The sequence below is a fragment of the Coturnix japonica genome, chromosome 4 (assembly GCF_001577835.2).
Source record: "Coturnix japonica isolate 7356 chromosome 4, Coturnix japonica 2.1, whole genome shotgun sequence".
Classification (NCBI taxonomy): Eukaryota; Metazoa; Chordata; class Aves; order Galliformes; family Phasianidae; genus Coturnix; species Coturnix japonica.
This window is the reverse complement of record NC_029519.1, coordinates 66,538,087-66,552,869: the sequence shown is the minus strand read 5'-3', so window position 1 is coordinate 66,552,869 and position 14,783 is coordinate 66,538,087. Positions and strand designations below refer to the sequence as shown.

The 14,783-nt window shown below is 39.5% G+C and overlaps 1 protein-coding gene across 2 annotated transcripts; it reads left to right on the top strand.

The window, feature by feature from the left end:
* Positions 1–285: 285 nt before the first annotated feature.
* On the top strand, positions 286–14,560 carry PI4K2B (phosphatidylinositol 4-kinase type 2 beta). Of its 2 annotated transcripts, none has more exons than XM_032444067.1 (10): positions 286–544; positions 4,399–4,556; positions 7,772–7,972; positions 8,557–8,688; positions 9,504–9,657; positions 10,573–10,640; positions 10,892–10,991; positions 11,501–11,634; positions 12,369–12,428; positions 12,835–14,560. In XM_032444067.1, the coding sequence occupies exons 2-10, from the start codon at positions 4,422–4,424 to the stop codon at positions 13,006–13,008; spliced, it is 1,158 nt and encodes a 385-aa protein (XP_032299958.1). In that variant the 5' UTR covers positions 286–544; positions 4,399–4,421; the 3' UTR covers positions 13,009–14,560. The 2 variants fall into 2 exon arrangements, with proteins under 2 accessions (XP_032299958.1, XP_015718141.2); XM_015862655.2 differs by lacking the exon at positions 286–544 and adding an exon at positions 1,955–2,331.
* Positions 14,561–14,783: the final 223 nt, after the last annotated feature.

Here is a 14,783-nt window from a genome sequence, read left to right as displayed (position 1 = left end):
AGGGGTGGGTAGTGATAGGACAAAGGGGAATGGTTTTAAACTGAGATGGGAGAGGTTTAGGTTAGAGATTAGGAAGGTTTTCACACAGAGGGTGGTGACGCACTGGAACAGGTTGCCCAAGGAGGCTGTGGATGCCCCCCATCCCTGCAGGCATTCAAGGCCAGGATGTGGCTCTGAGCAGCCTGGGCTGCTGGTTGGTGACCCTGCACATAGCAGGGGGGTGAAACTAGATGAGCGCTGTGGTCCTTTTCTACCCAGGCCATTCTGTGATCCTGCAGTCAGACTTATTTGTGTACTTTTGTAGCTTCAGACCATGTAGCTAATGGAGAACATTAGCTACTTGGAATTAAAATTAATCATTTGCTAGTAACTGTTCTGTGATGTGTGTTTTGTTTAATGACAGGCTGAACCACTTATAGACTGAGGCAATGTGAAGGCTTCCGGGATCAAACCAAGAGCAGACTACAGTTCTTACAGCAGAACATCAAAAGAAAGAGCTGATGGCGATCACACACAACACAGCTCATGTGAATGGCTCCCTGAGGTAGAACAAACAGCTTGTATGTGTCTTGTTTGACTTTTCCAGAAGAATGAGTGTTCAGATCCTTTAGAAGCCCAGGGATGAACTGCTTAGCAATGTTTTCAGCTCGCTCCCAACTAGTGCAGCTAAAGGGAAAGGCACCCAGTGATCAGCTGGGCACAATGTGAGCCTTCTCCCCTTGATTTCTGCCCTGTGTTCTTGCTTCACATAGCAGCACACTGGTGTCATTGTACTGAAAATGACATCCTCTGCTATAGCCTTCCTATACCTGTTGGCATAGAAGCCTATTCATTGGGAGTCACAATTGTTTGTTCAGTGTTTATTAGCAGAAATGGAATCAGAAATGCACTGAGTGGATTTGATCAGATGTGGCAGATATCAGTAGTTACATAAACGAATGGCATTGGGTTCCAAAGTCCAGCGCGGAGAGGTAATCTGAGACAAAGCAAACATACTGTTGTTTTATTTTGTTAGAAACCAAGCCAAGTCATTTAGTTTCCATGATGCAGGCGGTGTATATAATGAGTCATTGTGGTGGGAATACGAGAATAATGAATAATAAAGACGTGCTGTTAGTGTGTGAGCTGAGCACTGACCCTCTCCCAGCACAATCCAGAGCCTCAGTTCAGTACAGGTGCTCCATGTGTGTCGTTTCTCCTGTATTTCACCATCTCTGTGCCAACAAAACCTGTCTCCAGATGGAGACGTGTGAGGATGCATCCTAGTCACGGTGTGATGCTGCGTTGTGCTTTGGTTGTGTTTCCTTATTTCTGTGTGACCACGGCAGTGGAATAGATTTGTACTGATGTTTCTTGACATGGAGATTTTGGAAACAGGGTCCAAGAGAGCAGGGCAGCGAATACGAGTGAGTGCAGGGGCGGCTGGGAGCACCTCCCCTATGAGGACCAGGCTGGAGGGAGCTTGGGTTTGGCTTCAGTCCTGGAGAAGAGAAGGTTGGGCTGGGTGACACTCATTGCAAGCCTTTTCAATACCTGAAGGGGAACTACTACCCAGAGGGGGAGTAAAGCAACTTTGTAAAGAGGCGTGATAGATAGCAGGAAAACACGGGAAAATGGTTTTAAAGTTGAAAAGAGGGAAGATTTAGGTTGATGTATAGGGGAAGTTCCTTCACTAGGAGAGTGGTAAGGCCTGGGACAGCAGGCTGCCCAGGGAGGTGTGTGGATGCCCCGTCCTTGATGGTGTTCAAGCCAGGTGGACGGGGCCCTGGGCAACCTGATCTAGTAAAGTGTATTTTGGTGGCCCTGCCAGTGCCAGGGGGTTTGAACTACATGATCCTTTGAGGTCCCTTCCAACCCGGCTCATTCTTGATTCTTGGCGCCGGGAGCGCAGCTCCTTTAAGGCAGGTAGCGCAGGGCGGGCCGCCGGCACACGGCGCATGCGCAGAGCCGCCACGGGCCCGCCGCCGTATCGCTGGCCCCGGGAGCGCCATGGGCTGCGCTGGGGGCGACTGATCCGCCTCGTCCCGGCGGCGCCTCCTCGCCCCGCGCTGGGCTCCCGGCCGCGGCCGCTTATGGAGTCGGGTTCTGAGGAGCCCGACGAGCAGCTGCTGCTCCTGTCGGAGCCGGCGCTTCAGGCGGGGCCGGCCGCGGGGAGGGCCGCCCCCGGCGGGGCCGTGAGGCTGTGCGGGGAGCCGGGGCTGGAGGAGGAAGAGGAGGGTGAGGAGGACTCGGGACCCGAGGGGGATGGAGAGGAGGAGCCTCTCCTGCGGGCGTCGGGCCGCGGCCGCCGAGCGGGAGCCGCCCGGGATAAGGAGCCCCGCGTCGGCGCAGGTACGGCCGCGGCCGATGGGCTGGCGCGAGGGGCATACCCGGAGGGATGGACCCGAACCGGCCGTGTGCCGTGGGTGGTGGGTGTGGGGCCGGACCTTAGGGGCCGAGGTTCTGCTGAGCCTTTCGTTGGGTTCGGCGCTTTTCGCCGTACAAGTTGTGACTGCCCGGCTGCTCGCTGCCCTGTGCTGGGGCTGCCGCTGCTTCTTCGGGCTTTCGGGCTTTCTTTCGTACGAGTTTGAGAGCAGATGTACGTTAAGGGATTTGCTTTTCTGAGTGGGGTTTGCCGATGGAAATACCCGGATTTGTGTCACCAGTCAGTGCGTGCTGTTGTAATTATACTTACTGCCTCAGATGGCTTTGAAACAGCCTTTGAAAAAGGCTTCTTTTCTTTCTTTAGGCTTAAAAGAAGTTCCTTTTGCAGGAATAGTTGCTTTTACAGACAAACAACAAACCCACCAATTTGATCCAAACAGGCTGTGGGTGACTCTTCTGAAGCGGCCATAGGGAGCTGTTGTTAGCATACTGTGCTTGACCATAAGAAAAAAATGTAGTCTTGTTTTTTAACCAATAGCCCTCAGAACAGACCAGATGTGTGATGGGAGGGTTCTTCTGCCTTATTGCCATAGAGATTGATAGCAAAGCATCATCCTTAATGTTTCTGATAGGAGACTGGAGTGCTGGGTCTTGTCCTGCTGGCCAGTAGGAGAGGTGAATGCAGAGATCTCTTTGATATCTCCCCTAGATTATATAAGAAAACATAAGGACTTCTCAAGGCCACCGCTATTAATGTTAGCATTAAAACTGGAGAAGGCTTAGGTTAAAGGAGTCAGAGTGCTGCACTTACACACAAAATTTTATGGTGTTAACTTGATGGAAGAACAAGTAGAGGCGTGTGCAGAGATGACAGCGCTCCTGTCCTCTGTGGGCTGGTCTCATAGTTTAAGGCTGTGAAGCTGCTGTACTTGGACCTTGTGCAAATTCATTTGGAAAATGTTCACTGTGTGGCTGAACCCTGATCTTCTGAATGGGAACTTCTCAGAAGAATAGTTCTTAGGGCAGCTGCAAGAAAAACCTCGAGCAGCTCTAACTCTACATTCAGAGACTGTACTGAAAATAAGCCACGTGTGTTGTGTTTTCACAGAAGAAACTGACTTGCAAAGCCCAGCAGTGTTCAACAGATGCTAGTTACAAGTTGTTGTTTCTCATGTAGAAGCTGTTGAGAAACTGAAAGGAGACTTCCTACAACTGCTTCTGTCCGCGTTTGCATCCTGTGTGTTCTTGTACACCCACATCGCTGCAGTAACAGAAGGTTTTCTAGTAGCAACCATGAATAAACCCTGTGTGTTTAAAAGAAAATAAATCTCTTGAGTATACAGCATCGTGTATCTCTTAAATAAAACTGCAGGTCAGATGTATTCAATTACATTCATGTTAGGGAGATGTAATCAATGAATATATCCCTAAAGGCAGTAAGGATTTTAAGGGTTTAGGCTCTGGAGTGAACAACTGTTTAGCTGCTTTTTTACTGTTGTTTATAGAACTGATCTCTCGGTCAAGGTGTGAAGAGTTTCTAGAAGAGGTTTATAGTGCTTTAGTGTTGAATGCTGATGGCATGCCATGCTTGGTTGAGGTGTAGAGCTGAGAAGTAGCATCAGGGTGTAAGACTGAGTTGTGAACAACATGATTGTATCATAGGAACAGGTAATGAATGTGCTGGCCAAGCTGTTAGGAGAATAATGTGGTACCATTCTAATACCCAGTGGGTGATGGGCAGTTTGCTTTCAGTTAGCTTTCTCTGCTATGGGGATGTGTACTAAGGGGATGTGTGAGTCTTCAAGGTATGTGTGTCCCAGAGTAGTTGTAGGTTTCGATGTTGTACTTCAAATACATTTTGTTAGGTGTGAGTATATCAGTGTGCAAAGTTGCACTGATTTGACAGAGCAGATTCTCCTGCTTGCTGGTAAGCAGGCGTTGTCAGAGAATTACTCACTTTTCTATGTATTTACTTATGCTTTTATTCGTTCTTAGTACAAATGGTGCTTGTTTGCTTATCTTCTTATTTTTCAGGACATACAGGACACTCTATTGATATGAATTCATTTGCAGATGATCCAGAGTTCGCAGAAATTATTGGGAGAGCAGAACAAGCCATAGAGTGTGGAGTTCTGCCGGAAAGAATCTCTCAAGGATCCAGTGGGAGTTACTTTGTGAAGGACTGCAAGGGGGTGAGCACAGTGTTTCAAATGCAGACTCTAACAATAGCTGGTTTAAAATGAGAATTTCTAATTCTGTTTAAAACCCTTTAAGTATGCAAAAATCTAAGCGGCGCAAGTAAGTATTTAGATATCTAATGTCTCGCAGCATAAGTGAAGTCCCACTAACTTGTTTCTTTTTTGCAATTGTAGCATGTTTTGAATATTCTGCACCAATTAAATATGGAGGAAATAAAGGGATCTCTTTGAGAACAGCTCAGGGAGTCTTTTGTGCAGAATCTACCATTTTGTTCTTTGTATGTTTCAACTGATCTCCCTAAGAGAACTCAGCTTCTGCTTTAGTTCTGTTCAGTGTTCTTTAGCAAGCTGTTTTATTATTTCTTTTCTTCCCTTTGTTTACTGTGTTTTATCTACAATGGTTTGGTCTATGTGCTCCTATGGACAGGAGGAAAGAAGTAAGTTTCCTACTATATGAAGTAGGAAACAAATCTGAGTAACCAAATGCTGGTTTAACTCAGTACCTATTACAAACAAACAAACAAAAATCATGAACAAAGTGTTGTGCTAAATATGCTTTAAAATGTTTAAGTGTTTAGAGTTCTTTTCCTAGTGCTGTGCAAAGTGTCTTATTCTTACAAGGTTAGAGCTTACCTAAGTTTGTGATCTTATTAAAGAACTTTATTTTGCCCATAGGGCTACTCCCATTTGTTGAATGGATTTCACATTTTATTTGACAGAGTATTGCATCATCCTGCTGCAGAGCAGCTTTGTGACTTGCTTTCTCCTCCCTTTGTTGGGAAAGCCTTTACTAAATGACATCCTTAGCATTCTAACTGGTTGGCTTCTGGATTATTTCCTCATGCTAATATCGACTTATAGCTAAAATAACTTGTTACCATTGGGTTGTTTTAATCATTGATTCGATTCTCCCAGAAATACAAACATATCACCTTTGTGTGTTTTATTGGTGTAGTTGTTTACAAAGCACTTCAGTACTTCAGCGTTCTTGATGAAGTGATGAATATTTCTTTGTTTACCTACATATTGTGTAACCAAGGAAGAAAATGAGTCTATTTGCTTCAAGCACAGACTCCTCTGCAAGGTGTTTTTGCTACTGGCTAATGGTCATGACATTGCAGCCGGTCTAGGAATTAATTTTGCCTGGCCTTCCAGGCTGTCTGCATATTGAACCTTCTGGTTCTACTCAACATGGGTGCCTCTGCAAACTCTATCAAGGTTTGAACTTTAGGGAGAACTTGAAAATTGGATCTTGACTCGATATTGTAGCACAGAAAGGTTCAGGCAAGTAATGGAATGAGCTGAGCTCCTTTTAAAGATGTTCAGTTTGTGGAAAGTACTGCCTAAAATGTGACTCAGAAGGGGTAATTAATGGCTTGGCATATAAATGTAGTACACCATTACAGTTCTGGGAAATGAAAAGCTTGTAATTCTGCTTTGAGGAGGTAGATGCATGTGATTCAACAGGAGTAACAGTAACGTTTTAAGAGTTCTAGCATTGTGATATTGACTGAATAGCATACCAAGTAAATTCAGTTTCCAAAGGGCTTCTTTTATCTGTTGTTGCTTTAGAAGGCCAATTCCTAATGTGTTCTGTGCGGAGAACATAGTTTTGCATCCCAGACTTTCATGTTACAGAGAATGTTTGTTGTAACCATAAAGACCTTTTGTGTAAGTCTAAATAGAATCGTAAATGCAATGTGCAGTTGCACAGAACTTGCTCATGATTTGAGTTTACCATTGGAATTGGAGATAATAGCGTGCTGAAGACAGAAGAGAGTTTTTGCCACTTTGCATCCTATTCCTGTTGATAATAAACTTGTAGAATGAATGCAGATAGTGATGGTTTAACTTATTTCTTCTGGTAGTTGATGGGAGTGAATCAAAGTGGACAGGTGAGATAAGACAGGTGTTGCTACTAAAATCTAGTGTGTTGTGTATTGTATTTCCAGATTTAACTGAGTCAGTTCACAGTAGTTAGTCTTATCCAAAACAAGACTGAAAGCAGCTGAAAATTCTATAGGTCACGAGAGAAGAAATAAAAATACTGCATTACTGCAGTATTTTACTTGAGCTATACAAGAGTCGTTACCTGGACCTTGTATGTTAGGTTGAATTTTATCACAGAAATGAGACGGGTATATAATTTAGTGTAACAAAAATCTTGCAGTTTGAGGCTAACAAATACAGAATCCTGTTGTAGGAGGCACCTTAAGAAATTATCTCTTTAATGCCGATGTTGTAGAGCAGGATTGTCTTAAAGGATTTGTCACGCTCCTGTGACTAACCCGTTCTTAGCAACATCCTGTTTTGGAAACTACGCGGCCCAGAAATTTGTTCTGGTCTTAAGCCTACTCTTAAGGCTTAAGAGTTTTTCTTCTTACTTCTTACCTGCTGGGATTTAAGCCTGTCATTTCTTGGTTGGTTAACACTAAATCTGTCATTCCTTGTTTCTTTATAGCAACGTATTTAGTTGATTTTGTGCCCCATTTTTTCCTTTTTTAGGCTAAACAATCCATGGTCATACCATCCGGGATCTGTGAATGATGGAGGACTAGTTACTTTTTTGCATAATCTCTTTTTTTTTCCAAATTTCTCTAGTTCCTGCATGGATTTCTGGAAGCACAATGTCAAAAAATAGAATAGTACTTTCAGTAGTTTTAAGCTTTGGTACTATTATTTGTGTCAGTATAAACTGCCTCAGCTTTGTGTCAAAGAATCTACAGTGGTAGTGGTGCCGTTCATTGGAACTGCCAAGTGTAAGTTTCCATGCGTTCTAATTGTAAGTAATAAAATAGATACAAATGATAAAATGTAATACTAGATTATCAGCATTCTGTATATTTTTTCCTTTCTGGGAACCATTGTGTCTCTGTCTGAGATGTCTAATCATTACATTAACTGGTAGGAAAGTACTAATTAAAGTTACTTTTAAAACTACTTGTATCTAAAATATTCTTCTTTCGTTTTGTAGAAGTAGAGAAGTGTTGTTGGCTGGTTTTGATTTGCTGTTACAAAGAGAGGTTATTTTGAATTTGTGCTACTTCTAGAAAAGCATTTGATAGTGCGTTTGTTTCAAATGCATTTTGTTATATCTGGATTTATTATATTTTGTAAAAAGGGAAATTGTATAAAGCATTAGGCCAAGTATTGCTTAATCTTTTGCAACTCAAAGTATCCATGTTTTAATTGTATGTTCTTTATTCTAGAAAACTATTGGAGTGTTCAAGCCAAAATCTGAAGAGCCTTATGGACATCTGAATCCCAAATGGACCAAATATTTCCACAAGATATGTTGTCCTTGCTGCTTTGGCAGAGGCTGCCTTGTTCCAAATCAGGGTTATCTCTCTGAAGCTGGTGCCTATCTTGTAGATGACAAGCTGGGGCTAGGAGTTGTACCCAAAACTAAGGTAGGTTAGAAATATGTGAGTTATCAAATGCGAGAAGTACAGAGTTACTGATATGTCAGGATCTGGGCTGTAGTTGTGCCCGCTTTAGCTCTAAATCATTTGTAAACTATATCAAGTCTTAGTGTCCAGTGGTGTAGTATAGAAGCAGTGACTCTCTGGCTCTTTGTTTTAAAGGATGAGTTTGAGAGCTGAATTCAATCTTTGGTATGTTCTCCATTTAAAAAATAATAATAATAAAAATATTTAACCACTTCAGTGTTTAGTATTTTCTGCTGTTTTTCTGCATTCTACTTTAGCAGGATCATAAGAATTGCAAATCCTGATATGTTCTATATAGCAGCATATAAATATTCCAGTTTGCAGGTATTTCATCAAATCTCTCTTTGAGATATGTAAGATGGCAAATATTCATGCTTTCCTTATTTTATGTACTTACTTATTTGTTTTCTACTGGAGTTGCCTGATGCTTCATTTTTTCTTTCTTGGCAACAGAGCATAAAACTTGCTGTAAATCAATAAATAAAATGATGCAGAATGGAGCTATGCTTTGAACATTTTTAATGACTATGTTTTCTTGCTTGAAGGTTGTCTGGCTTGTCAGTGAGACCTTTAATTACAGTGCAATAGATCGTGCAAAGTCAAGAGGAAAAAAATACGCTTTAGAGAAAGTGCCAAAAGTTGCTAAAAAATTTAATCGAATTGGACTACCTCCTAAGGTAAGATTGAAGAGAAGATCAGTGCATTTCCTTACTCTGGCACAAGAACTTTAATAATAAAATGTTACAGATAACTTTAGCAGAAGAATACCACAGTATTTTAGTCTTACGTTTTTAAAACACAACTTTAGTAATCTGCTTCTCAGTTCCTGTAATTTAGTTTGATACAACATATGTTATGAAAGCTTGTATCACGTATTACACGGTTATTTTGCACACTTAAAGTTCATCTGTATCTCACCATGTGCATCTGTATTCATTTTAATTCTCAAGTATAATCCCTCTTTTGAATTCTAATCTTGAATAACTTTTCTGTTGTCCACACATACGGAGCCTATTTTGTCTGTGCTTTGCTACCTTGGAGTCTTTTAGTCATTTTCATGCAAAAAGTGTCTTGAAAAAATGACCAGAGCTGCTGGTCTCACTGGTGAAACAAAAAAGCTTTTCAGACAGGTAGACTTTTTTTTTCTGCTGTAATTTTTGGTGAGTTTTTATGTGAACTGATGAACCAAGTATTTCGAATGGAAATAGATGTTATTTCTTCATATCAGATATTGCTCATAGCAAAAGGTTTGTTTGTGTCTGTCTGCCTACCTTTAGTTCCTGGTAAATTCAGTGAGAGCTTCAACACTCAGAAATCAAACCAAAACCAGAAATCTGAATGATGTGAGGCTTTCTAGAATTTCTGTAGGATTAAGAGGAGCTACTTAGTCTTGTTTTTATATTTTCTGTCTTTTGCTGGGTGGTTCACTGTATTGCTTTTCAGAACTTTGAAAGGATGGCTGGATTTGTCATATGGTTTCTTAATGTTTCAGGTTGGCTCCTTCCAGCTATTTGTCGAAGGATATAAGGAAGCTGACTACTGGCTCAGGAAGTTTGAAACTGATCCTTTACCTGAGAACACAAGGAAAGAATTTCAGTCACAGTTTGAAAGATTGGTTATCTTAGATTATGTCATCAGAAATACAGGTATCTCGCAGTGTTCTCAAATATCAATTAATTTGATCAATCAATTAACCTGAGAGGAAATTTGTAAATAACTGACTGAAAGTTGTTAGTGAAAGCTTTAATGCATTCCAAGTGTTTTACTCACTAATAAAGGCCAGAATGTTTCATTCTAAAGGTTTTTAAAAATGTTTGAATCTAGAGATATACATCAAATATTAGAAAAGTACAGAATCTGACCAATTTTTATTGGCAGTTAGTTGATATTTTTAAGTGATTTGAGAATTTGAAATAAAAGACTTGTATCTTAGCTGAGTTGATAGGCGACTAATGTTCTGTAATGCAAAATTAGAAGAAAGAATGGTGTGGTTACAGGAAGCATAAAAGCAGCTACAGCTACCATTCCTTTTATGCTGAGCTGGGGACTGGTAACAGCACAGTTTCACATTGGTGCACAATACTTGGTATTGCTGGTTACCAGGCACTGAACAGTAAACTGAAATGGTTGTTCTCCTGTGTTCCTCTGTCTCAACCTCCGAGTGAAAGATTTTTGTTTTGACTTTTTGTAAGTGATTTAGTTCTGTAGAACACAAAGGCAGCTTTATCTAAATGCTTCCTTTGCTGCTTCACCTCAAGTGGGCATCTTTACTACATTCTATAGGAATGCCAGTGCCTGAAGATACTTTTTTCTTGATGTTTTCTTGTATATTCAGTCAGTAAAGCAGTAGTACTTGAATATGTTTGGTAAATATTTGGTCTTCCTAATAAACCAGTTATCTTAAAGGTTTCACAAAAGATATTTTGATTGGGGAAAAGAACTGAATGGTTTTGCGTGGCATCTTTGGTAAATTCTCCACTTCCAGTATTACTTTCTGTATAATTTTGGGTGATTCTTTCTACGACGTCTTGTGACATGCAGTTTTTTTTCTTTGTTTAAAGACAGAGGTAATGATAACTGGTTAGTCAGGTATGAAAAGCAAGATGATGGACCTAATCTGTCGGATAAGGTAAGAAAATGTTCTGCAGATGTTCTGATTCTTGCAGCCATTTCTATGCTCTGCTTAATTTGTGCTTGTAGGAAGAACGCCTTTGAAATGGTGGTAGCTCTAAGAATTGTATGAGCTGCAGTTTCTTTGATAGTCCTTCATGAAATTTAAGTTTAATCAGTGAAGCTAAAACCCATATTTAGTAATTTCATGTATGTTATATTTTTGTAAGCAGATGGGTGTTGCTAAACTTTGAAATATTCCTTCCATAGGATATCCAGTGGACTGTAGCTGAAGAATCTACTATTAAAATTGCTGCAATTGACAATGGTTTAGCGTTTCCCTTTAAGCATCCTGATGAGTGGAGAGCGTGTATGTATTGTCTTATTCAATTTTCTAACTAATGGACATGTGATTTCTAAATAAGTATTTGCAGTTAGGGTGATAATAAAGTAAAAACCATCAAGCTAGCAGCAAATTCTTTTTTTGCAGTAGCAAAAATCACATTCCTGATAAATCTGAATTGCTTCTGAAAATCTCTCTGACTACTTACAGTTTTAGAGGGAACTGCCTGGAAGGGCTTAATCATGTCTGTGAACTGTTCAATTGGGTAATCGTTTCAGTTAAGTGTGGGCTAGTTAATAAAAGGCTATTTAATTACCTGCTTATAGTTCTGTGTACTCCCAAACATCTTGATGCTTGATAGCTACTGTCCCAGGTATCCCAGCTGCAGGCAGTTGTGCAGCTGTACTGGGGATGTGGCAATGAATCCTCCTGTTGAGGTAGGAGGAGACATGGCAGTGTTAGTCTTTGTTTAGTAGCTATGTGACAAGTCAGGAATATCTTCTCAGAGTACTTATAAGTTTTTTTTCCTATGTTAGATCCCTTTCACTGGGCTTGGCTTTCTCAAGCACAAGTTCCTTTCTCTCAGGAGACTAGAGACTTGGTTCTTCCACGCATCTCTGATATGAACTTTGTACAGGATCTTTGTGAAGATCTTCATGAACTATTTAAGGTGAGAGGGATGCTTCTTTGAATATGGCATTACTGTTATATCTAACTGTTCCATTACAAGCACAAGCTAGTATTTGTTTCTGATTTTAATACCCTTTTTCTTCCAAATCATCATATATACATAATTACAGGAAGCTTTGTCACTGTTGTGACTAAGAGTAATCAGCTCTTCTGACAACCTAATTACCTTTATATATAGTGAAGCTTCACGTACTTGGTTAAGTCCAGTTAATTTTTATAAAACAATTCTCTGTAAATGCTCCATTGAACATAGCTCTGTGGTATGTACACTTTACTGAAGTAGCCCAATGAGTCTGGCACTAATAATTGCATCTTTGACTCAGTTATGTTTGAAGCAACTCTGGGTTTTCAAATTCCAAATTTAATAAATCTGGAGGAGGAATTTCTTTGGCAGAGAAAAAATGAGGGTCCAGTGGTATAACGTTGTGATGGTGTTAAGGCTGCCTACCAATGGGTTGAAGTGTTACTTATTGGTGTGTTCTGCTTTTACCATGTGATGAATCATTTATTTTGACATATCTAAATTGTTTGTGTTAAGTAGACTTCCTTGAGTCATTCTGTGACTACTTGAAGCTTCCTAAATTTATTACAATGTTGATAGATGTGACCATGCATATTGTGAACTTGATTAATGTGCATACCAAATACACAGTTGATAACAAAGGGATCATTGCTTATAATAACTTCACTCTTTTATGGTTTTTTTTAATAAAGACCGATAAAGGATTTGACAAGGCTACTTTTGAAAACCAAATGTCTGTCATGAGGGGGCAGGTAAGACTGCATTTTAATATTATTTAACTTGTCACAACTTCTCAGGAGTTTCTTTTTATATCTGGAAAAAACAAAGCTCCTATTCAGATTCAGATTGGTTTGCAGGGTAGCAGAAAAACCCACCACTCTGTAGGTATATTGTTAAACATGGAGAATGTAGTTGATAAAGATGAAAACCATCAAGAACAGTATATCTTGCATGTGAGGGTATTTCTGAGGCTTTAAATCTGAGGAACTGAAAATATTTAGGATCTCATAATGTTATCACGTACTTGCAGTAGATTCTTTAACTGAATTTTGTGGAAAGCTGCATTATCAAATAAATGGAGTGATAGCTATATTTACAATCCTGTTAACCACAATTTAACTTGTATACATGCACCTTACCTGCTTTCTTCTCTTTTAGATACTGAACCTTACTCAGGCATTAAAGGATGGAAAAAGCCCTATTCAGCTTGTTCAGATGCCACGTGTGATTGTGGAGCGAAGTAGCACTGGAAGTCAGGGCCGAATTGTTCATCTGAGTAATGCATTTACACAGACCTTTCATAGCAGGAAGCCTTTCTTTTCCTCCTGGTAGCAACAAAAACATGTGGGGAAGAGTAAGCTTCTCTAACTTCTGTAAGCTACGTCTGTGTAAAGGCTCTGCAATAATGTACTTCTGCTGTATACCAAGAGCTCCAACTGCCGTCACCTCAGAACTTAAATTCTAAAGACTTAAGAAATGTATTTTGAATGTAATAAGAGTTTACAATTTTTGTGTCAAAATCGTGAATTCATATGTCAGGGAATGAGAAGAACTTGTCCATACTGTATTTTTATAGGCTAAATTAATGTATTCTGAATAAAACTAAAGGGAAAATGCACAGTTTGCGTATGCCGAGAAACTACTTTTGAATACAACAGAAATTCTTTTTGTTTAATATAAATGTGAGAAGCTATAATCTATCAATTTCTTTTTATATGTTCTTAAAGAAAAAAAAAAAGTGGAATGTTTTATTTGATTGTGAAAATGCTTTTCCTTGGAATTTCTGCCTCATATTTTGAGCTGTTAGTAGATTTTGATAGGCTATGTACTTGAAAAAAAAAAAGTTGTGCACTTAAGGAAATAAAATATAATAATAATTAAAAGCTCCTTGACACACATGGAAGGGGGGGAAGGAAGGATAAGTTCCAAGTGGATTTTTTTGTTGTTGTTGTTGCACATTGGGACCAAAACTAGTTAAATAGCTTTTAGTTGAATTACATCAAAATTCATCCCCAGTAAGTACACATGGTTTCTACTGTGACAAAATGAACTGAGTGTACATTCCGGAGGGTGAAACTTTACCTTTAGCTTTTAGAACTGTTTTACTGAAGTACACGTTGTACTGAAGGACATAAATGTGATATTTCTTTGTAGGTAGATTACAGCAAAAGAATTGCACAATGGTACAGGTTGGGTTTTTTCCTTATAACTGTGTTAATTTGTAGTCACCAAAGTGGTTCTTCACTATTAATGACAGAAGCACTATTAATCACAAAGCTAGTCTGCCTCCTGGATTTCTATCCAAACACACTGTTATTTTTTGACTGGAAGAAAAGAACTTACTGTAATATATAGGGCACAGAGATTTGTAATTGGACCCTTTAACGATGTCATGCTCATTTGCCAATCTTCATTTATGTTTAAGTTATATGACTTAAGACTTGATAGTCATGCTTCTAGATTTGTAGCTTATGTTATATGATAAATGTTTATTTTCATAACTTTAAGGACAGTGAAAACTGGGAGTGGGAGAGAAACTGCTGCTTTTATGAAAGAAACTTTCAGTATTTCAGATATTGCTGTATTTTGTAATTCTAAGCAATATTGTTGAACTCAAATGCTTGTATTTTGTATAATTTTGGATGTAAATATTATTGTAGCATGTCAGCAATTCACATGATTAACTGAAGTGTTTAAGCCTTAAATGTTGAACATTAAAAGAAATCCAGTGGGATAGAGTTCAAAATAAGACTGAAATAACCACCTTTATAAATTTTCCATTATTTCTTTTTATCCGAGCAGTTTATTAAAATTTAAAGAAGGTATTTATGTACCAGACCTCCTACTGAAGAAAAATAAATGTTAAAGTCTAAAATGCACAGGATTTTGGCTCCAGGATTGTGTTTGTCCTGCAAAGAGAATCCTTATTGTCTTGTTTCATCTGTGTAACTCTGGTAGTAAGTATACTCTCTGTACCTGTTACATGGTATAATTTTCTTGTAACTGTTAGTACTGAGAAGATGTGACTGGAATGGCACTGTAATAAGTTTAATAATAATAATAACGTGGTGCCGGTTGTCTCCACAGCGCTTGCTCCACTCCCGCTT

What these genes read in the sequence shown, in the direction of transcription:
- PI4K2B (XM_015862655.2), top strand. Translation starts at nt 2,073, where the DNA reads ATGGAGTCGGGTTCTGAGGAGCCCGACGAGCAGCTGCTGCTCCTGTCG. An exon ending in GGAGCCCCGCGTCGGCGCAG is followed by an intron (nt 2,332 to 4,398) that starts GTACGGCCGCGG and finishes CTTATTTTTCAG; the next exon opens with GACATACAGGACACTCTATT. An exon ending in TCCTGATGAGTGGAGAGCGT is followed by an intron (nt 10,992 to 11,500) that starts GTATGTATTGTC and finishes TTCCTATGTTAG; the next exon opens with ATCCCTTTCACTGGGCTTGG.